Genomic DNA, 22,338 nt, shown 5'->3' on the forward strand with positions numbered 1-22,338 from the left:
TATACCACCCCTACCTTGTCACAACACAACTGATTGGCTCAAACTCGTTAAGAAGGAAATAAATTCCACAAATGAACTTTTAACAAGGCACACCTGTTAATTTAAATGCATTCCAGGTGACTACCTCATGAAGCTGGTTGAGAGAATGCCAAGAGCATGCAAAGCTGTCATCAAGGCAAAGTGTGGCTACTTTGAAGAATCTCAAATATAACATATATTTTGATTTGTTAACACTTTTTTGGTTACTACGTGATTCCATATGTGTTATATTATAGTTTTGATGTCTTCACTATTATTCTACAATGTAGAAAATAGTAAAAAATTAAGAAAAACCCTTGAATGAGTAGGTGTGTCCAAACCTTTGACTGGTAGTGTGTCTCCACAGCATAACCACTATGTCTAGTCCAGTTCTACACAGCATGTTGTCTGAAGCGTCTATGAAGGACAGAGAGCTCTGGCATGTCTTCATTGGGCACATTGTGCCGTCTTAAAGCAAGTTAGCAACACAGCAGGCGGTATAGGATTCACCAGTCAGACAGAGACAGAGACAGTGGGACAGTAAAGTATTCATTAGCTCAGCTGTTCTGAACTGGTTGTATCAGTCAGATAAGGACTTGCAGGTCATTGGACCCTGAGCACAGTGTGTGTGTGTGTGTTGTGTGTGTGTGTGTGTGTGTGTGTGTGTGTGTTAGTGAGGCGCGTGTTGACTCATAACCTGCAGTCCCTGCGGTTATATCCATGTGCAGGCGGGTTTAGGGTCATGAAATGTTGTGTGGATGAAGGGTGGGTGGTGGGCGGGTTTAATAAAGAGAAAACAATGCATAGTTATATAAAAATCTTTCGCGTTCAATTCACATCTACAGGCTACATTGAGGTTTTTCTTTAATACATTTTATCGGCCATTAAAGCATAAGCTTTAGGGCCTGACTGTACTTACGCCACAAAGGCCTACACGCCAATCGCCAAATGCTTTTCGGAACTAGGGCGGGAAAAGTGAATATCGATCCACTGAGGCAAAAAAAGGGCAGTGTCAGAGTTGAATTCAATAAGAGAAAAGTTGCAAAATGGAGAGTTGAAAATAATAAGTGAAAGGAGGACCAGAACAGTAATGTTTGGTGAAGTGGTAAAAGAGGATGATAGCAGTGTCGGCTACATTACAAACAGGCCTATGGCACGTCAAGGCAACAGTCACAAGACAGGGACTTCAAACAGGCCTATGGCACGTCAAGGCAACTGTTCAGATGGGTTAAACGGAATAGTATCCTGCCTGAAATCTTGACACTGACTGTAGGTGTATGACCTCTTGTATAGCCTAATGTAATATTAACTCCTGCGGAATTAAGCATTTCTTGCAGTAAAATGATACAGCAGATGTACATTTTGACTAGGGAACAGGAGTGGAGAAAATATGATTTATGTCTTTCAGCATCTTGATAGAATGACTGTGCAGTTAGGGACCGTCTGTAAAGATGCTACAGTATCTTAATCAGCATCTTAAAAGCTGATAGTATTTCAACCACATAAAATATGCATCCAAGGCGAACTGAAATCTTATCAGAAACATGTTGGGTTGTTTTCACTGCTTTTAATTTCCTTAAAACTGGTCAAACAGATGCCATTTGGAAATTTTGCACGGAAATTCTTTCCCGCTTTTTTTGAGTTATTGCATTTTCTCCCCGGTCCTTAAATGTCTGCTGCATGACAGAAGCAGAGATAAAAGAGAACTTTATAGATGTCAACTAGATTGAAGCATTAATCAATTTATGACATTCTGGTGAGCAATGGTTTATTTCGTTTTCTAGGGCAGTATCACGGCTCAGGCTAAGACCCAGATACAGACACAGGAGGCGGATAGTTTCAGAGTTTATTACAGTACAAAGAGCAGGCGAAAGGTAGGTCAAGGCCGGCAAAGAGTCGTAATCCAAATCAGAGTCAGGCAGGTACAGGATGGCAGGCAGGATCAGGGCCAGGACAGGCAGAAAGGTCAGAACTGGGAAGACTAGGAAAAGCTAAAACTAGAGCATAGGAAACACAGGAACACGCTGGAAGAACTTGACGGGACAAGACGAACTGGCAACAGACAAACAGAAAACACAGGTATAAATAAATACACATGAGGAAATGGGAGACACCTGGTGGGGGGTGGAGACAATCACAAGACAGGTGAAACAGATCAGGGTGTGACAGTACCCCCCCCCCATCTAGGGGTGCCACCTGGCGTCCTACCCTGGGACATACCTGGTTGACCGGGGTGTTGATCGCGGAAGTCCGCGATGAGGGCTGGGTCCAGGATATTCCTAGCGGGGACCCAGCACCTCTCCTCCTGGCCATAACCCTCCCAGTCAACCAGGTACTGGAATCCCCTGCCCCGAGGTCGAAACACTCAGGAGGTGCCTCACCGTGGACGCCGGATGGCCGTCGATGAGACGGGGGAGAGGGGTGGGCCTGGAAACAGGAGACAAAGGGCTGTGAGACAGGGGTTTAATTCTAGATATATAGAAAGTGGGATGTATACGGAGGGTGGGAGGCAACAGAAGGCAAACAGCAGAGGGGCTAAGGACCTTAGAGATGGGGAAAGGGCCGATAAAATGGGGGGAAAGTTTGCGGGACTCCACCCGGAGGGGCAGATCCCAAGTAGAAAGACATACCCTCTGCCCAAGATGGTAGCGGGGAGCAGGGGTCCTGGAGGTGGTCTTGAGAAGAGCGGCCCGGGCTCTCTTCCAGGTACGGCGACAGCGACGGACAAACATCTGGGCAGAAGGTATTCTGACCTCTTCCTCTCCGGGAAGAGCGGGGGCTGATATCCAGGGAACACTCAAAAGGCAAGAGACCAGTAGCAGAACAGGGAAGGTCGTCGATGAGACGGGAGAGACAACAGAGGACAAAACAGAAAAAAAAGTGTCACAATAAAATGACAACTCTTAAGATTGTTTAGAAAGAAAGAAGACAAGCTCAATACGACATTAAAACTAATCATTTTGAGCTGATAGAACAGACATATTCCACGAGTTGAAACCCCCAAAACCATGGGTACATGAGGAGACTCCAGGAGCAGAAACTGCATAGCCTCACTGTGGTTGCCTGACACTCGCAGGTTGGTAGGAACTGTATTGTGAGTGACTTTGCTCATAGAGCGCCCATCCAGCGCTCTGACGTCCATCGGGATTGAGTGGAGATACCCAGCTCCAACACCAGGGTAGTGTCCATAAAGCTCTCGTCAGCCCCAGAGTCAATGAGTACCCGGATGGATTTGGACTGGTCTCCCCACAACAGGGTAGCATAGAGGGGGTTATGAGTAAAGAGAGATTGGAAACTCCCCTTACGGCTCACCAGTGTACTCGTACCTACTGATGAGTCTGGTCTTTTAATGGGCAAGTAGATAAGAAATGTCCTGTAGCTCCACAATACAGACAGCTCTTAGTGTTTAGTCTGCGTTTAGCAGGAGGCAATCTAGCTCTGCCCAGTTGCATGGGCTCCGGAGGAGGCGAGTCGGCAGCCCTCGGTGATCTCCGACGGAACTCGGGTGACACCGGACTCTCTCGGAAATGTAGACTTCGGGGATTTCCGGGATTCCTCGTAGGCGAGGTGGAATTCGAGGACGAGCGAGGGCGACAGGGAACAGACCGCCTCTCCCTCCTACGTTCATGTAGCCGGCCATCGATCCCGATGGTCAAGGCTACGAGGGAGTATAGATCCATGGGCCGCTCCCGGGCTGCGAGCTCGTCTTTAATCACCTCCGATAATCCGTGAAGGAACGTGTCGAACAGTGCTTCCGGGTTCCAGGCACACTCAGCCGCTAACGTGCGAAAATCCACAGCGTACGGGAGTGTGACAGGTGAAACAGATCAGGGTGTGATTACAGTAATTACAGAAGAGAAGCTGCATGTATCTGCATGTATATTACAGACATGTTGTCAGAGCACCTTACCGATCACTGCACCTGTACACAGCCCATCCGAAATTAGCCCACCCAACTACCTCATCCCTATATTGTTATTTATTTTGCTCATTTGCACCCCAGTATCTCTATTTGCACATAATCTCTTGCACATCTAGCATTCCAGTGTTAATACTATTGTAATTATTCTGCACTATAGCCTATTTATTGCCTTACCTCCATAACTTGCTACATTTGCACACACTGTATATATATTTTCTGTTGTATTTCTGACTTTATGTTTTTTTTTTACCCCATATGTAACTCTGTGTTGTTTTTATTGCACTACTTTGCTTTATCTTGGCCAGGTCGCAGTTGTAAATGAGAACCTGTTCTCAACTGGCTTACCTGGTTAAATAAAGGTGAAATAAAAAAATAAAATAAAAATGTTGACTAACAAATAGCCTACCAAAATGTTGGAAATTATAAACGGAAATTAGGCTTGATAAAAAGAAATCCCGCACGCCTGTCAAAAATATAGTTCCAGCGTCTCTGACTGTGTAGCACATTTTCTATTGGCCTATTTGCGGGTCAGGGTCAGGAGGAGGTTTTAAAAAAAAATCTGTTCATTTTGTGTTATTTTTTATTTGTTTTTTTCTAAAAAAAAATGTTTTTAGTCATTTAGCAGACGCTCTTATCCAGAGCGATTTACAGTTAGTGAGCGCATACATTATTTTTCATAGTGGGAATCGAACCCACAACCCTGGCGTTGCAAACGCCATGCTCTACCAACTGAGCTACTTCCCTGTTTTCACATGGGCCATAGTCAGGCGGTTGCAGGCGAGTGCGGGTGAACAAACAGTTGACATCAATAGTGTGTGTGTGTGACTGTGTGTGAATGTGTGTGTGTGTGTGACTGTGTGTTTGTGTGTGTGTTTGCGTGACTGTGTGTGTGTTTGTGACTGTGTGTGTGTGTGTGTGTGTGTGTGTGTGTGTGTTTGTGACTGTGTGCGTGTGTGTGTGTGTGTGTGTGTGTGTGTTTGTTTGTGACTGTGTGTGTGTGTGTGTGTGTGTGTTTGTGACTGTGTGCGTGTGTGTGTGTGTTTGTTTGTGACTGTGTGTGTGTGTGTGTGTGTGTGTGTGTGTGTGTGTGTGTGTGTGTGTGTGTGTGTGTGTGTGTGTGTGTGTGTGTGTGTGTGTGTGTGTGTATCAGTGCCAGAGTGAGGTCCATTAGGGGAACGCCAGCTAGCTCAGTACAGTCCAGGGAACACTAGATTAGATTAGATTAGGAGTAGTACTCCTCAGATTAACCCAACTGGCCATCTCACCTTTAATCCCGTTAACCAGTTACTACAGCCCGGATTACACAGGAAAAACAAGAGTGTGTATTAGTTAATGCTATCTGTAGTGTGGTCTAGCTAGTGAATTGTTAGCTATTAGCACATTGATGTTCGGTAGGGCGTAGCTAGCCTAACTCCTGGACCTATTGGTAACACTGCAGAGTTGCTAACGCTAGCTATTAGTTAATGGTATAGTATCCGATAGGCCGTAGCCTAGCTAGCTTAACTCCTGGACCTATTGGTTACATTGCATAGTTGCTAACGCTAGCTATTAGTTAATGGTATAGTATCCGATAGGCTGTAGCCTAGCTAGCTTAACTCCTGGACCTATTGGTTACACTGCAGAGTTGCTAACGCTAGCTATTAGTTAATGGTATTGTATCCGATAGGCCGTAGCCTAGCTAGCTTAACTCCTGGACCTATTGGTTACACTGCAGAGTTGCTAACGCTAGCTATTAGTTAATGGTATAGTATCCGATAGGCTGTAGCCTAGCTAGCTTAACTCCTGGACCTATTGGTTACACTGCAGAGTTGCTAATGCTAGCTATTAGCTGTAAGGAGGTTGTATGTCTTAATGTTTTTAAACTCCAAATACAAACTAATACATACGAACAACAACTTACAGACGCAAACAAAAAACGAATACATCTCGTCTGCCCAGACCCGCATGTTCACACCCCCATCCCTACTGCCTGCATTATGGTTTGCCACTTGGCCTTAAATTGTACCAATTTGTTTTTCTCGGTCACCCATGCTATTTCAATAATAAATCATTAGATTTTTTCATCGTGTCAATGATGGCGGATTGATTGATTTCCAAGTTTTTAGTATACGTTTTTTTCAAGATGAATGATGAGAAGAGAATCGTCCAGCCCATTGGGTATCTCACTACACCCCCATACGCCATGTTTTGAAATATGCAGAGAGACGGATTAAAGTAAGTTTACATTGGAGTACTTCTGACAGCCAGCCAACCTTCTAGCTTTTGGACTTTATAGTATTCCTAGAAAGCATGGATTATTGAGTCATTATTAGTTTTACACTTAAGACATGACTGCCGTTGTGCTGTAGAATTTGTGAATGTTGTCTCTTGTATAATAAATTCTATACATTAGTTTATACTGGATTAAGCGTACATTTTAGTTAACTGTAATTTAGTTAGTTATGCTCCAACGTTCCCTCCATCTTGTGCCAACATCAGTTCTTTTTATGTCTTGGTTCCAATAGTTGATATGTTTCTAAGAGGTTGTCAGATGGATCGGCTCTCTGCTCTCTGTAAGGTTTGGTAGATCTTCCCCATCATATGAACATCATTTTCTGACTCAAATAAGATTCCCTCAAGGTTGCTCTGATATTCCAAAAGATTTCAAATCAAAATTTCGTGATATGTAACTTTTAAAGTTGCATGTATTTGAAACTATCTACATTGGTCAGTCCCAAATTACTTTTTAATTCTGTCATGGAAATAAATGTATTTCCTGTTACCAAGTCATTTACGGTGTCTATGCCTTTCGGTTTCCATGTGGACCAATTTATCGGTGAATTCTGAAAAGCTCTCCAAGGATTGTCCCATAGGGTTGTGTTCTAGGGAGTGATATTGGTTTTTGTAGAATACGTTTCATTTTCTTAACTAGGAAGTTGTTCATGTTCTAAGCTTTATCCTTCAGAAATAGACACATAAAATATATTCTGGAGATGAGCATGTGCATCTTCAATATGTACCCATTGTTCCTCTTTGGTGCATTTAACTATACGTCACACGTAAAAGCCTTGAGTAGCGAGTTGATACAATTCCATGTCTGGAAGGTTGCATGTCCTTACTATTAACAGGCTTTTGGTAGCCTCGTTGTAAGATGTGCCATGGAACAGAAATAGGAGCTACTGAGTTAATAGCTATTATTTATTTGCTATTACCAGACTCTCATTGTCGGATAGAATTTTTAACCAGTGTATTGTTGTTGTAGTTTACATGGAGTCTTGAGTAATAAAGGCCTATCTATCCCCTAGAAAATATCCCATGATATGCCCTATCTTCTTCATGTAAGCCTATACCCCTGGTTATAACACTTTACCAAATGTTCCTGTCAGATACAGTGGTTTTTCATCTTGCATTTCTGTTTATCGTCACAGGTTATCGTCACAACTCCTATGGAGATGTTGAAGATTCAGCTTCAAGATGCTGGGAGAATTGGTAAGAGAGAGAGGAGAATCAGTTAGAAATAGAGGATAATCAGTTAGAGATAGAGGAGAATCAGTTAGAGAGAGAGGAGAATCAGTTAGAGAGAGAGGAGAATCAGTTAGAGATAGAGGAGAATCAGTTGGAGAATCAGTTAGAGAGAGAGGAGAATCAGTTAGAGATAGAGGAGAATCAGTTGGAGATAGAGGAGAATCAGTTAGAGATAGAGGAGAATCAGTTGGAGAATCAGTTAGAGAGAGAGGAGAATCAGTTAGAGATAGAGGAGAATCAGTTAGAGATAGAGGAGAATCAGTTAGAGATAGAGGAGAATCAGTTAGAGATAGAGGAGAATCAGTTGGAGAATCAGTTAGAGATAGGGGAGAATCAGTTAGAGATAGGGGAGAATCAGTTAGAGATAGAGGAGAATCAGTAAGAGATAGAGGAGAATCAGTTAGAGATAGAGGAGAATCAGTTAGAAATAGAGGATAATCAGTAAGAGATAGAGGAGAATCAGTTAGAGAGAGAGGAGAATCAGTTAGAGATAGAGGAGAATCAGTTAGAGATAGAGGAGAATCAGTTAGAGATAGAGGAGAATCAGTTAGAGATAGAGGAGAATCAGTTAGAGATAGAGGAGAATCAGTTAGAGGTAGAGGAGAATCAGTTAGAGATAGAGGAGAATCAGTTAGAGATAGCGGAGAATCAGTTGGAGAATCAGTTAGAGAGAGAGGAGAATCAGTTAGAGAGAGAGGAGAATCAGTTAGAAATAGAGGATCATCAGTAAGAGATAGAGGAGAATCAGTTAGAGAGAGAGGAGAATCAGTTAGAGATAGAGGAGAATCAGTTAGAGATAGAGGAGAATCAGTTAGAGATAGAGGAGAATCAGTTAGAGATAGAGGAGAATCAGTTAGAGAGAGAGGAGAATCAGTTAGAGATAGAGGAGAATCAGTTAGAAATAGAGGAGAATCAGTTAGAGATAGAGGAGAATCAGTTAGAAATAGAGGAGAATCAGTAAGAGATAGAGGAGGATCGCTAGGAGGTTTAGAGAGAAATCGAGGAGGATCGGTAAGAGATTTAGGGCTCTATTAAATCCGTATCGCGGAAGTTCTGTATTACAGCGTGATATAAATTTAAAGGCAATGTTCTCGCGCTAGCGGAGACTGCATTCATGGTAAACACTGCATATGTCGGCTCAAGAGGAAATGACCTTTCCATTTCCATCAGTGATACAGGTTGAATAGAGCCATTAGGGAGATGGAAAACAATCGGTAAGATATTTAGAGAGATGGAGGAGGATCGGTAAGAGAGAGATGGAGCTGCAAAATGGAAGGGTCACTATGACCTAGTGTTGAAATATGGAGCAATTCTGCCACCGTGTGGTCAATATTGGAACCACATAAGCTGTTGACCTACTCTACTGTCTATTTTAGTCCCCTTGTTGTACATGCTCATTGAGCTATTAATGTATTCCATGAGGTAACAGCCTGCAGTTATAATGCATTATGATGCAGTTATAATGCATTATGATGCAGTTATAATGCGTTATGATGCAGTTATAATGCGTTATGATGCAGTTATAATGCATTGTAAGACTTTACATGAGCAAGTACAAACCCTTATAAAGTCTTATCTTGCCTAAATACCTGCAAACTAGTTAGTTAGATAGATAGATAGATAGAGAGAGAGAGAGAGAGAGAGAGAGAGGTTAGTGCATTCATGTTAATTACAATCATAGTAAGTACAATTTTTCCTTAACAAATCAACTATCAGAAAAGTTCAGTGCTAGTAAGAAAATAAAATATATTTAGATGAGGTAGAGGAGAATCGGTAAGAGATTTAAGAGCTTTAAACCCCATGTTGTCCCTGTCTGTCCTTCTCTCAGAGGCCCAGAGGAAGCTGATGCCAGAGACAGTGGTACCAGGGGCCGTGCCGACCAAGTCCCCCACCGCCATGCAGCTGACCAGGGAACTTCTTAAGGAGAAGGGCATCGCTGGGCTGTACAAGGGCCTGGGGGCCACACTGCTCAGGTAAACAACGTAACAGTGTTCTGACCACCAGGTACCCTCTGCTCATTGGCTCTTTCTCAATTGTATTTCCTGGATTCCTACCGTCTTCTCCACTCGTCCTCCTTGTACGGAGGAAAAAGGTCAGAGACTGAGGGACCTTGGATCTTCTCCTCCAAGGCGTTTTGAGAAGAAGTTGAGGAAAGAGGATGCAAGGAATCTAGGAATCAAGGAAATTCAATTAAAGTCCATCCATAAATACACTGACACACTGCTCTGGCCACAACTCTGAGGTATGACAATATGATAAAACTCTCCTCTGCTCATCTCTCATTTCTCCCACCTCTCCTCTCCTCTCCTCTCCTCTCCTCTCCTCTCCTCTCCTCTCCTCTCCTCTCCTCTCCTCTCCTCTCCTCTCCTCTCCTCTCCTCTCCTCTCCTCTCCTCTCCTCTCCCCTCCCCTCCTCTCCCCCCTCCCCTCTCCCCTCCCCTCCCCTCCCCTCCTCTCCTCTCCTCTCCTCTCCTCTCCTCTCCTCTCCTCTCCTCTCCTCTCCTCTCCTCTCCTCTCCTCTCCTCTCCTCTCCTCTCCTCCCCCCCCCCATCCCCTCCCCTCCCCTCCCCACCCCACCTCTCCTCTCCTCTCCTTTCCTCTCCTCTCCTCTCCTCTCCTCTCCTCTCCTCTCCTCTCCTCTCCTCTCCTCTCCTCTCCTCTCCTCCTCTCCTCTCCTCTCCTCTCCTCTCCTCTCCTCTCCTCTCCTCTCCTCTCCTCTCCTCTCCTCTCCTCTCCTCTCCTCTCCTCTCCTCTCCTCTCCTCTCCTCTCCTCTCCTCTCAGGGATGTTCCATTCTCCATCATCTACTTCCCTCTGTTTGCCAACCTGAACACCCTGGGGAAGAGAGGAGCGGAGGGCCCCGCCCCGTTCTACGTGTCATTCCTGGCAGGCTGTCTGGCTGGCAGCACGGCCGCTGTCGCTGTCAACCCTGTAGATGGTGAGACATGATATGATAATATTATAATATAGATTATAATAATACTGTAGTAATATGGGCTGGCAGCGCCTCCGCTGTCCTGTAGTTGGTGAGACAAGGGATTTTCTTTATAAAAAAATAATAATTCTATCTTGTTATAAGATTATACCGTTTTCGTGGAAATTCTACACAGGGACACTCGAGGTCAATCTTTAAATGAATCATTGTTTATTATCATGCTGGAGAGGTCACAGTCAAACTTAGATGCATAAAGTACCGGTCTGAAGTGAGCTCCACCGGGGCAGTCCCGTTAGATCTCTCTTATATACTGCAGACAAGTTATATTTGCATGATTTACTTTATTCATCATTCGTCATTAATTCACCATTAACGTTTGCTTCGTTCATGTGACCGACCAATTCTGGTTCATAACATGTGACCGACCAATACTGGTTCATAACATGTGACCGACCAATACTGGTTCATAACATGTGACCGACCAATACTGGTTCATAACATGTGACAGACCAATACTGGTTCATAACATGTGACCGACCAATACTGGTTCATAACATGTGACCGACCAATACTGGTTCAAAACATGTGACAGACCTATACTGGTTCATAACATGTGACCGACCAATACTGGTTCATAACATGTGACAGACCTATACTGGTTCATAACATGTGACCGACCGATACCTCACGAGGCTTCTTCTCTCCAAGCTGAGACCTTGAAACTGAGATATCTTCCATTCTCAAAACAAGGGTCTTGGCGTACTGCCAAATTGCAAATACTGATAGTGAGGATTCGTTCAATCAGTCACTTCCATGAACACAGACATTGGTTATTAGAAAAGCACAAACATAGAACACAGAAATTGGTAATTAGAAAAGCACAAACATACCATTTTCCATCACACTATGTTATGTCTCTCTGAGTTAAAATGGTCTGTAATTAGTCTGGATCTTACACCAATCATATATTCTTAGTTGCATCAGTGTGTATTGTAGTGTTAACATGGTATTGTTGTGTATTTACAGTGATAAAGACCAGAATCCAGTCTATGAACAGAGGGAGTACAGAGGAAACGTACAGCGGGGTGACTGACTGCATCAGGTAAACCTACACATGGGGATTTCCATCGTGGCGCATTGAGGCTGTTCAGGATTTCCCCTCGTTTTTTTCAGGTTTTCGCTCTCAAAAGCACACTTTTTGTTTTAGAGAAAAACATAAAAAATTGGATGTTCTAAGTATAGTACAATACATATTACCACATCAGGAGATTGTTGAGAGTAGTTACCCTTTGATTCAAGTGCCAATGCACCTAGCACTGTTGTTTGGTTAGTGGGGTTTCTTTAAACGTGATGGAGTTTACAAAACAAATGCCCACGATGATTGGTGGAAAACATCATGATATTATTCTGACAGGTAGGCTACTTTGTAGCTAGTTAACATTTAATTGAGAAGGTTTTGGGGAAAGCCTATCTCTCTACCAGAAGATGGTTATAATTAGCATCACTATATGTTTCTTGTTCTTTTTGGTGTTGCGGCAACAATTTGAATACAGAATGAATACACTGTATACGCTATATGATAACTCAGCTGCCATATTCAGTTAAAACACATCATTATAGTAACGAGGTTAAAACTATTCACTGACATCTTGTTGCTAATCTGTGTTGCCCATGTCTCTTCTCACCTCTCACCCATCAGTAAAATCATGAAGAACGAGGGTCCCTCAGCGTTCCTGAAGGGGGCGTACTGCCGTGCCCTGGTCATCGCGCCCTTATTTGGTATCGCCCAGGTGGTCTACTTCTTCGGGGCGGGAGAATACATCCTCAGCTTCCTGCCTGGCAACTAAGCGACAAGAACGTCAACCGATCGGATCTCTGCCTTTTCCCTCTCTCGCGACTAGATCACAACTACATCACGCACAGCACAGCGATAGGATCCGAGATCACCTCTCATCATGAAATAAGGTTTTGATCAATTTGATGGGATTGTTCGAACATTTGATCGTTGTCGTCGGGTTAAAGTACGACTACCACCAATTTAGGATTTCTTTCTTTGACCCCTTTTGGCTTATGAGCACCCCCCCCTAGAGGCGAACACGTTGCGTATAGCCTCTTTAATTGTCCTTGTGGTGTTGAATGTAATGTTACGGCGGTGAGCACAGTAATAGGAGAAGAGAGACGTTGATTGCAAAGCGGCGGCAACACAAGATTCCAGTGGAATTGAAGCCACAAATACCATGTTCTCAAATGATGATTATTTTATTTATTTTTTTATGATATTTTTTATGTGGGCGTGATTGATGAATTACAGGGTAGATCTATTGTCTGAATATGTTGAGCTACGGCAGTTATCTCAATGAACCGCCATAGCATCAGAATGATCATGCGGATGACGACTATTGCCTATCAATCAGATTTAATATAAATTACATATCTTGTAATAATAAAACATATAAAAAAATTGTTGGTCCTAATGACAAAGCAAGCAGGATTTTACGAGTTCTCAAGAAAACAAAGAATCACTTAGTTAGACTATTCAAAGTTCACCAAGCATGCTCATTAAAGAAACAAAATGATCCATACCTTATTATTATTACCAGCTATTATGTAGTATACTATGAATTAGAGCTTAAATTACATCTTACATTTATTTTTAAATGCATGTGTTACAGGCCAAGACCCATAGAATATGTTAAGTTGTGCACTTTATACAACTATACAATACTGACACTCCCATTGGATCTTACCTGAACAGCCCAGTCATCCCTGCCTGTGATTGGTTGTAATTGCCATTCAGCCAATCAGCTTATAGCTCTGATTGGACCCTAATTGCCTTGTCCCTGGTGGTCTTTTCTCTAAATGCAGTACCTAGTTATCCCCAAACGTAGAAGGAAAATAGAGCTATCGTAATAACCAACATTCTTTTTGCACTTTGAAACCATGGCCAATATCATATCATTGTGGTCTTGGTGTTAAAAACAAACATTCAATATCATGAATTTGGGCCAGTGACAGAACTAATACTATATCTGAAGAGCAAACGAATCTGCAATAGATTCTATTAAAAAAACAAACAGAAAAAATAATAAATAAAGAAGCCACTTTTAATATTGTCCAAATTATTTCTGACTTTCTATTCTCATTATTAATATTTGGAACGCTACTCCTCTTACAGCCATTCAAACTTTAAAACGTGTAGACTGATCTGGATTAAGTTGCTTGCATACAACTTTTTGATAACATTTAAACTATAAACCTTTTAATTAAATTAAATTAACTGCATCCACTTTAATGGGATTTGTTCAACCTTCTAAAGCTTCCATTGTGACATCATGACTTCCAACATTCCATTCACTGTGAATGCAACAATGCAACTTTTGACAAAAATCTGCTACTTTGACCTCTTCCCCAACAAGTTAAACAGAAAGTTAGAGCATATGAAGTCTTCCTCTACTTCTCTGCTATTCAAATCTGAAATCACAACAAAAATATATTCAAATGTGGAATTGTTCTTCTACTTCTCTGCTATGCTATTCAAATCAGAAATCAGAGCAGAAATATATTCTACCAATCAAAAGTTACAGCTGTTTGTCTGAGTTTAGAGTGATGAAAAGTAGCTAGCTAACATCAGCTAAAAGCTCTTTCGTGTCCGTTGCTATGGATACTCACACAAGCAGATTAGAGCATTGTGACATCATGACTTCCAACATTCCATTTACCGTGAATGCAACAATGGAACTTTTGACACAAATCAGCTACTTTGACCACTTTCCAAACAAAAATATTGCATATGAAATCTTCCTCTACTTCTCCGCTATTCAAATATGAAATCAGAACAGGAATAACTTCTACCAATCTAACGATACAGCTGTTTGAGAACTGCACCAACTGCTTTTCTTCCTAACTTATTAAAACAACTGCTGTTTTAAGCCAGTTTCCCAATAAGTTATTCAAAAAGTTAGAGGGTATGAATTCTTCCTCTACTTCTCTGCTATTCAAATCTGAAATCATAGCAGAAAATATCTTCAACTAATCTAGAGGTACAGCTGTTTCAGTAACCGCATCAACCACATTTTCTCTAACCTTTTTATAAACAACATACATTTGTACCACTTTCCCAAAAAGCTAGACATAAAGTTAGAAGGTATTAAATGTTCCTCTACTTCTCTGCTAACACTTCTTACACTACCACACAACTATTTTTAAAGAACTGGAGCAAGGCACACAATTTTACTTCATGTAAAATTACAATCTAGTTGTGATTTCAATAGTGTACAAAAAAAAAGATTGGGACCTAAAATTGTATTATTCCAATCATTCAATGTACTAAAGCTATCTATGCTTTAGTATGTTTTTGTTTGTTGTTCTCTAGGCTCTTTGGGGATTGAAACTTTCATGGTGTATCTTTGTTGTGCATGCATTTGTTACATCACTGAAGGCCCTGCCACACCATTCAAATCAAGCTTTATTTATACAGCACATTTAAGACATGGAATGCAATGCAATGTGCTTCACAGGAAAGAAACTAATATAAAACAATGAAAATAAAAGCTAAAATATTTACTACACAACAAACATCAGATAAAAAACAAAAGAATGTCAAAAACGGACTTACTAAAAAGCACCCTGAGGAAAAGCAAAGCTAAAAAGATGTGTTTTAAGATCTCTTTTAAATATGTCCACAGTTTCAGCCCTCCTCAGGTTCTCTGGCAGGCTATTCCAAAGGCTGGGGGCATAGTAACTAAAGACTGCCTCTCCATGCCTCTTGGTCCTAAGCTTTGGGATAGTTAAAAGGCCAGTGCCAGAGGACCTGAGGGACCTACTGGGTTCATAACTTACAAGCATGTCTGACATGTATTGGGGCGAACAATTGTGGATTGATTTAAAAACCAATAGAATAATCTTTAAATTAATTCTAAAACTCACAGGCGGCCAGTGCAGAGACCTTAAAACCGGTGTAATGTGTGCTCTCCGTCTGATCTCGGTCAGTACCCGTGCTGAAGCATTCTGTATGTTTTGCAGTTGACCAATGGCTTTCTTGGGTAGACCAGACAGGAGAGCATTACGGTAGTCAAGCCTGCTTGTAATAAAAGCATGGATGAGTCTCTCTGTATCAGCCTGAGAGAGAAACGGACGCACCGTGGCAATGTTCCTCAGGTGGTAATAAGCTGTTCTGGTGACATTTCTAAAGTGTGATTCGAAATTGAGTTCAGAATCTAAAATAACACCTAGGTTTTTTACCTGGTGTTTTATCTTTATTGCCTGTGAGTTAAAATGTGCGGTCAGATTCTCTCTCTGTGCTTTGGCTCCAACAATAAGTACCTCGGTCACGTCTCGATTTAGCTGGAGGAAGTTGTGAGCCAGCCAGAGATCAAGGGTGACTGATGCAGCTCTTCAGTTGTACTGATTCATTCCCTAATGTCACACTATTCCCTATATAGTGCACTACTTTTGACCTACATTTGGTAAAGCGTAGTGCACTATATAGGGAATAGGGTGTCATTTGGGACGCACGGAACTGTTGCACCATTAACATGCAACACAACTCTTCAATGTTTTATTATTATTATTATTATCATGATGTGTTGGGAGAGAACTGAGATCTATAATACTTATCAATATTCCTTTCTACATATATATATATATATATATATATATATATATATATATATATATATATAGCTGTATGTATTGTTTTTCTGTATGTGTTGTGTCCACTTTAGTATGCAAATGATATGAACTTTGCGTTGTAATATCTATAGGTTTTAATGTTTGTTTTACTGAACATTTTACCGATGGCTTTATTACCACACCTACCTCTCCAGCCTCCCTTCTCTCGATCCATATTATTATTATTATTATTATTATTATTATTATTATTATCATATTGTGGAAATATTCCAGTGAAGGAATTCATGTCATTTCAATGCAAAACGTATATCATTTGAATGCTGCAAGCAGAAAGGGTGAGGTTTATCTTCATACTCTAAGTGTATGGAATTGGGAACAATAATGTTGTAGCTCTTTGATATCTCATAATCTATTACCAAATGCACACCGTGTTAACCTACTATGCCACCAGGAATTACCTTTTGAAGAAAATTAGCTTATATAGAAAAGAAAAGAAACAGTGTGATGATCATTATGAATTCATGTCAAATCAAGTGTATTGCAACAAAACTTATTTGTTGATTTTTAGCTCACAATAGTGAAGAAACATAGCTAACGCGTAGCTAACAAAATGCATACTTGAATCTATTCAGTATATGGAATTAATAAAGGCATTACTGTAGGAGTCGGAAAGCGACATGATTTTAGAATTTCAACTTTGTTGTCAGAATGACTTGTTTCACCCCAGTGGCAATAGCAATGACCTGGTCCTATTAGTGTGTGCTATCTCTGCTGGAAATCCATGTCTTAATGATTAGTTCTAGCCTAGAGGTCAGATAGTGAGGGAAGTTCTCATTCTCTGAATCCCAAACCAACCCCTAGCCCCTACACCCTATTCATTACCAGAGAGGACTGGATAGGAGTAACAACACCACCTGGCCTATTGGATCTACCACCATACTGCCTGGTGGATAGGGCTAGGGGATAGGGCTAGGGGATAGGGCTAGGGGATAGGGGATAGGGCTAGGGGATAGGGCTAGGGGATAGGGCTAGGGCTAGGGGATAGGGCTAGGGGATAGGGCTAGGGGATAGGGCTAGGGGATAGGGCTAGGGGATAGGGCTAGGGGATAGGGATAGGGCTAGGGGATAGGGCTAGGGGATAGGGATAGGGGATAGGGCTAGGGCTAGGGGATAGGGCTAGGGGATAGGGCTAGGGGATAGGGCTAGGGGATAGGGGATAGGGCTAGGGGCTAGGGGATAGGGCTAGGGGATAGGGCTAGGGGATAGGGATAGGGATTAGGGATAGGGGATAGGGCTAGGGGATAGGGATAGGGGATAGGGCTAGGGGATAGGGGATAGGGGATAGGGATAGGGGATAGGGATAGGGGATAGGGATAGGGATAGGGATAGGGATAGGGATAGGGGATAGGGCTAGGGGATAGGGCTAGGGGATAGAGGATAGGGGATAGGGATAGGGGATAGGGATAGGGGATAGGGATAGGGCTAGGGGATAGGGGATAGGGATAGGGGATAGGGGATAGGGATAGGGATAGGGATAGGGGATAGGGATAGGGATAGGGCTAGGGGATAGGGATAGGGGATAGGGATAGGGCTAGGGGATAGGGGATAGGGCTAGGGGATAGAGGATAGGGGATAGGGATAGGGGATAGGGATAGGGGATAGGGGATAGGGATAGGGGATAGGGATAGGGATAGGGGATAGGGGATAGGGATAGGGGATAGGGATAGGGCTAGGGGATAGGGGATAGGGATAGGGGATAGGGATAGGGGATAGGGATAGGGGATAGGGGATAGGGATAGGGGATAGGGATAGGGGATAGGGGATAGGGCTAGGGGATAGGGATAGGGATAGGGGATAGGGGATAGGGGATAGGGATAGGGGATAGGGATAGGGGATAGGGATAGGGGATAGGGCTAGGGGATAGGGATAGGGGATAGGGCTAGGGCTAGGGGATAGGGATAGGGGATAGGGGATAGGGGATAGGGATAGGGGATAGGGCTAGGGGATAGGGGATAGGGGATAGGGATAGGGGATAGGGCTAGGGGATAGGGGATAGGGGATAGGGCTAGGGGATAGGGCTAGAGGATAGGGGATAGGGGATAGGGGTTGGTTTGGTATTCAGGAATAGTAGACCTAGGACCCCCTGCCATGATCAGAGATCAGAGTGGGGGCCATTTGGAGGCAGACAGACAGATCAGAGATCAGAGTGGGGGCCATTTGGAGGCAGACAGACAGAAAATATAACAGACCTATTATATGTGATCTCAGCTTGAAGTTATTTTATTCATGTTGTTTATTCTTCAAAGATTCAATAATTACTTTTATTCATGTTGTTTATTCTTCAAAGATTCAATAATTACTTTTATTCATGTTGTTTATTCTTCAAAGATTCTATAATTACTTTTATTCATGTTGTTTATTCCTCAAACATTCCAATCCTTACTCATCTTGTATGATATTATCATTGTTATTATTATGTATTTGTTATTATTGTTTTGATGATCTTTTTTTTTGTTGCCTTTTTGTCCTGTGATTTTCCTTTTTCTTTATGGTTTTAATCTTGAAAATGTTGACCAATGAAGTCATTTTCATTTAGTTTGATCAGCTGTGAATTTGTACTGACTGTGCTTCGATCTGGTCTGATTTGGTTGTGTGTGTGTCTGTCTGGTTTGGCTGTGTAGTAATGCTGTAGTTAGTAATGCTGTAGTTAGTAATGCTGTAGTCATAAGTTAGTTAGTTAGTTAGTTAGTTAGTTAGTTAGTTAGTGTGACACCTTGTGATTATTTCTCTCTGGTCTAAACACCAAAAAATACACCGTTTAGAGTGTATACAATAAAATAAAAAGCACAAATAAATATTAGGCACAATATCACAGAAAAACCCTTCCTATCTCTGAAACGCGATACAACACAGTCAATGGGGTTCCACTGTTGGAACCGTATCACCTCGGAACTGGAAGGAGAACGTCTTCTTCTTCATCTTCTAATTGTACGAGTATCACAGCATTCTATAGCCACTACTAAGTCCATGTACCGTATACCACCTTGCTACATATTCTAAAGAAAATGGCAAATCCGAGAATGTAACTTATATACATATTAAGACATATATTGATTATGGTGATGATGAGATTATTGGATAGGATTTTAGCTGTCCGAGAACATGTCTGTAAATGAACACAGCAACGACAACATCAACAGAATATATGTCAAAACATAGAAAACACATATACACAGCAGTCAGACAGTAGCTAGTGATCACACCCGGACACGGCACCCTATTCCCTATAAAGTGCACTAGTTTTGGCTAGATCACACCCGGACATGGCACCCTATTCCCTATAAAGTGCACTAGTTTTGACCAGTATGGCACCATATAAGGAAAAGGTTGCTATTTTGGATGTACTCAACGTATTCACCAGTAATGCAACTCAGTAGAAATCCCACAGGAACTAGACTCCAGTATAGCAACCACAACCTGAACACAACGTCTGTGTCTGAAATGGCACCCTAATCCCTCTGCAGTGCACTAGCGTTGACCAGGTCCCATAGGGGTTTTATTCCAAAGTAGTGCACTGTAGAGGGATTAGGGTGCCATTTTGAATACACCCAATGTAACAACATCACACCATGTGTTTATCAGTAGTAAGTAAGTAAGTCAAACTCTATGGGGGACCCGTGAGGCCTCTACTGACCCTTAGTTATTTTTATTCCTCCAAGAGGAACTGTGGTCGTGCATTATAGGACTTCAAGATAACGTGTACATATGCCCCACACACACTCTAGCCTGATCCCAGACCTGTTTCTGCTCTCTTGCCAACTCCATTGCTGTCATTGTTATGATAATTCCATAGGAGTAGGCAAGAGTGCAGAAACAGACTGGAACCCAGGCTAAATAGACTGGCACCCAGGCTAAACAGACTGGCACCCAGGCTAAACAGACTGGCACCCAGGCTAAACAGACTGGCACCCAGGCTAAACAGACTGGCACCCAGGCTAAACAGACTGGCACCCAGGCTTAACAGACTGGCACCCAGGCTAAATAGACTGGCACCCAGGATAAACAGACTGGCACCCAGGCTAAACAGACTGGCACCCAGGCTAAACAGACGGGCACCCAGGCTAAACACCTTCCACTCTCCTTCTACAACGTATCTCTCTCTCCATCCACCACATGGAGGGTGATATGATGATGATGACGTGTGTGGTGAATTATGACATTTATGAAATTACAATTGTCTGCACGCATGACTGTAAATTGCTTTGGAGAAAAAAAAAGCGTCTGTTAAATGGCATATATTGTCTTAGTCATTGCTTACAATGCATTTAAGTAAAAATGAGATGTTGTATTCCCTGTTATTCCCCATTTACTGTTCAATAAAATGAGATGACTGTCCTTATTCTCCTGGTATGTCTGTTTTATTCATTTAACCTTTTAGTTTTTTTCTTAAGCGTCTTTAAGGCTATTTTAAATAAATCGCACAGCCCCCCTTACATATAAAAAAATGTTTTTACAAGCCCTTGTTTTTTTTCGTACTACCACTGACTTTGCTGATAACTACTATGTAGAGGGGAAATAACTTGCTAATATTGTGATGTGTTCAGCGGCTACCCGTCATTCAGCCCAACCCGCTTTCTATTTTATTCTTTGCCTGTGTTGATATTTTGGCGTTAATATGTGTCACATATCAGTGTGCAAAAGTTATAAAGCCTCATACAAACTCTCTCTTTTTTGCTTCCTTGAGTAAGGCAGCTCCAAAATGCAGGTGTTTCAGCCTAGCTCAGTGCTTTCTGTGGTGGAGGGGCAGCCAGCGGAGGATACGGAGCGTAGGGGTTGGTAATGTTCTCTAGTTGCGCCGTGATTGGCTCAGTGTTCTGTCACTCGTGGGGACACTACGTCACCACAAAATCTACGGGTAGAGCTCGAAAATTCAAGCTCCTTGGGTGCTGCCATAAAGTTACATTAGAAGTGCCCATCTAAGAAGGCTCAAGGTCATTCGCCACAGATAAAATGACAAATCACGTTATATCTACAGTAGATTTGATTGGACTGGCACTAAGACCGCACTCAATGAGCTGTAAGGCCATAAGCAAAGAGGAAAACGCTCATCCAGAGGCGGCGCTACTAGTGGCCAGGGACTTTAATGCAGGGACACTTACTTATCTGTTCTACCTCATTCCAACCAGCATGTTAAAGCTTATAAGAAATCCCACAATGCCCTTCGAACGAACCATCAAACAGGCAAAGCGTCAATACAGGACTAAGATTGAATCGTGCTACACCGGCTCTGACGCTCGTCGGACGTGGCAGGGCTTGCAAACTATTACAGACTACACAGGGAAGCACAGCCGTGAGCTGCCCAGTGACACGAACCTACCAGACGAGTTAAATTACTTCTATGCTCGCTTCGAGGCGAGCAACACTGAAGCATGCATGAGAACATCAGCTGTTCCGGACGACTGTGTGATCACAAGGCCGCATGGACAGACGGATTACCAGGACGTGTACTCAGAGCATGCGCTGACCAACTGGCAAGTGTCTTCACTGACATTAATACCTGCATGTTTCAAGCAGACCACCATAGTCCCCGTGCCCAAAAACACTAACGTAACCTGCCTAAATGACTACCGACCCGTAGCACTCACGTCTGTAGCCATGAAACTGCTTTGAAAGGCTGGTCATGGCTCACATCAACACCATTATCCCAGAAACCTTAGACCCACTCCAATTTGTATACCACCCCAACAGATCCACAGATGATGCAATCTCTATTGTACTCCATACTGCCCTTTCCCTCCTGAGGACCGAACACGCCCCCATTCTCATCTACGGGGCTGTAGTGGAGCAGGTTGAGAGCTTCAAGTTCCTTGGTGTCCACATCACCAACAAACTATCAAGGTCCAAACACACCAAGACAGTCGTGAAGAGGGCACGACAAAGCCTATTCCCCCTCAGGAGGCTGGAAAGATTTGGCATGGGTCCTCAGATTCTCAAAAAGTTCTACAGCAGCACCATCGAGAGCATCCTGACTGGTTGCATCACTGCCTGGTATGGCAACTGCTCGGCCTCCGACCACAAAGCACTACAGAAGGTAGTGCGTACGGCCGAGTACATCACTGAGGCCAAGCTTCCTGCCATCCAGGACCTCTATAGCAGGCGGTGTCAGAGGAAGGCCCTAAAAACTGTCAAAGACTCCAGCCACCCTAGTCATAGACTGTTCTCTCTGCTGCCACACGTCAAGCGGTACCGGAGTGCCAAGTCTAGGTCCAAAAAGCTTCTTCCCCCAAGCAGTCATCATCATGAATCAAGTTGACAACCTACTGGCAAATC

The 22,338-nt window shown here is 42.7% G+C and overlaps 1 protein-coding gene and 1 long non-coding RNA gene across 2 annotated transcripts; both read left to right on the top strand.

The window, feature by feature from the left end:
* Positions 1–6,604: 6,604 nt before the first annotated feature.
* On the top strand, positions 6,605–12,955 carry LOC311122795 (mitochondrial glutamate carrier 1-like). The gene is made up of 5 exons (XM_084197111.1): positions 6,605–7,408; positions 9,273–9,417; positions 10,226–10,380; positions 11,404–11,479; positions 12,077–12,955. Exons 1-5 carry the CDS (start codon positions 7,366–7,368, stop codon positions 12,222–12,224), a joined length of 567 nt encoding a protein of 188 aa, XP_084053237.1. The 5' UTR covers positions 6,605–7,365; the 3' UTR covers positions 12,225–12,955.
* Positions 12,956–18,092: 5,137 nt separating this feature from the next.
* LOC311122794 lies at positions 18,093–20,407 on the top strand. Its single transcript, XR_014612500.1, has 2 exons — positions 18,093–18,189; positions 18,232–20,407. It is a non-coding gene; the product is annotated as an uncharacterized lncRNA (long non-coding RNA).
* The last annotated feature ends 1,931 nt before the right edge of the window (positions 20,408–22,338 follow it).

This window comes from Coregonus lavaretus, assembly GCF_964263955.1.
Source record: "Coregonus lavaretus genome assembly, contig: HAP1_SCAFFOLD_3874, whole genome shotgun sequence".
NCBI classification, from domain to species: domain Eukaryota; kingdom Metazoa; phylum Chordata; class Actinopteri; order Salmoniformes; family Salmonidae; genus Coregonus; species Coregonus lavaretus.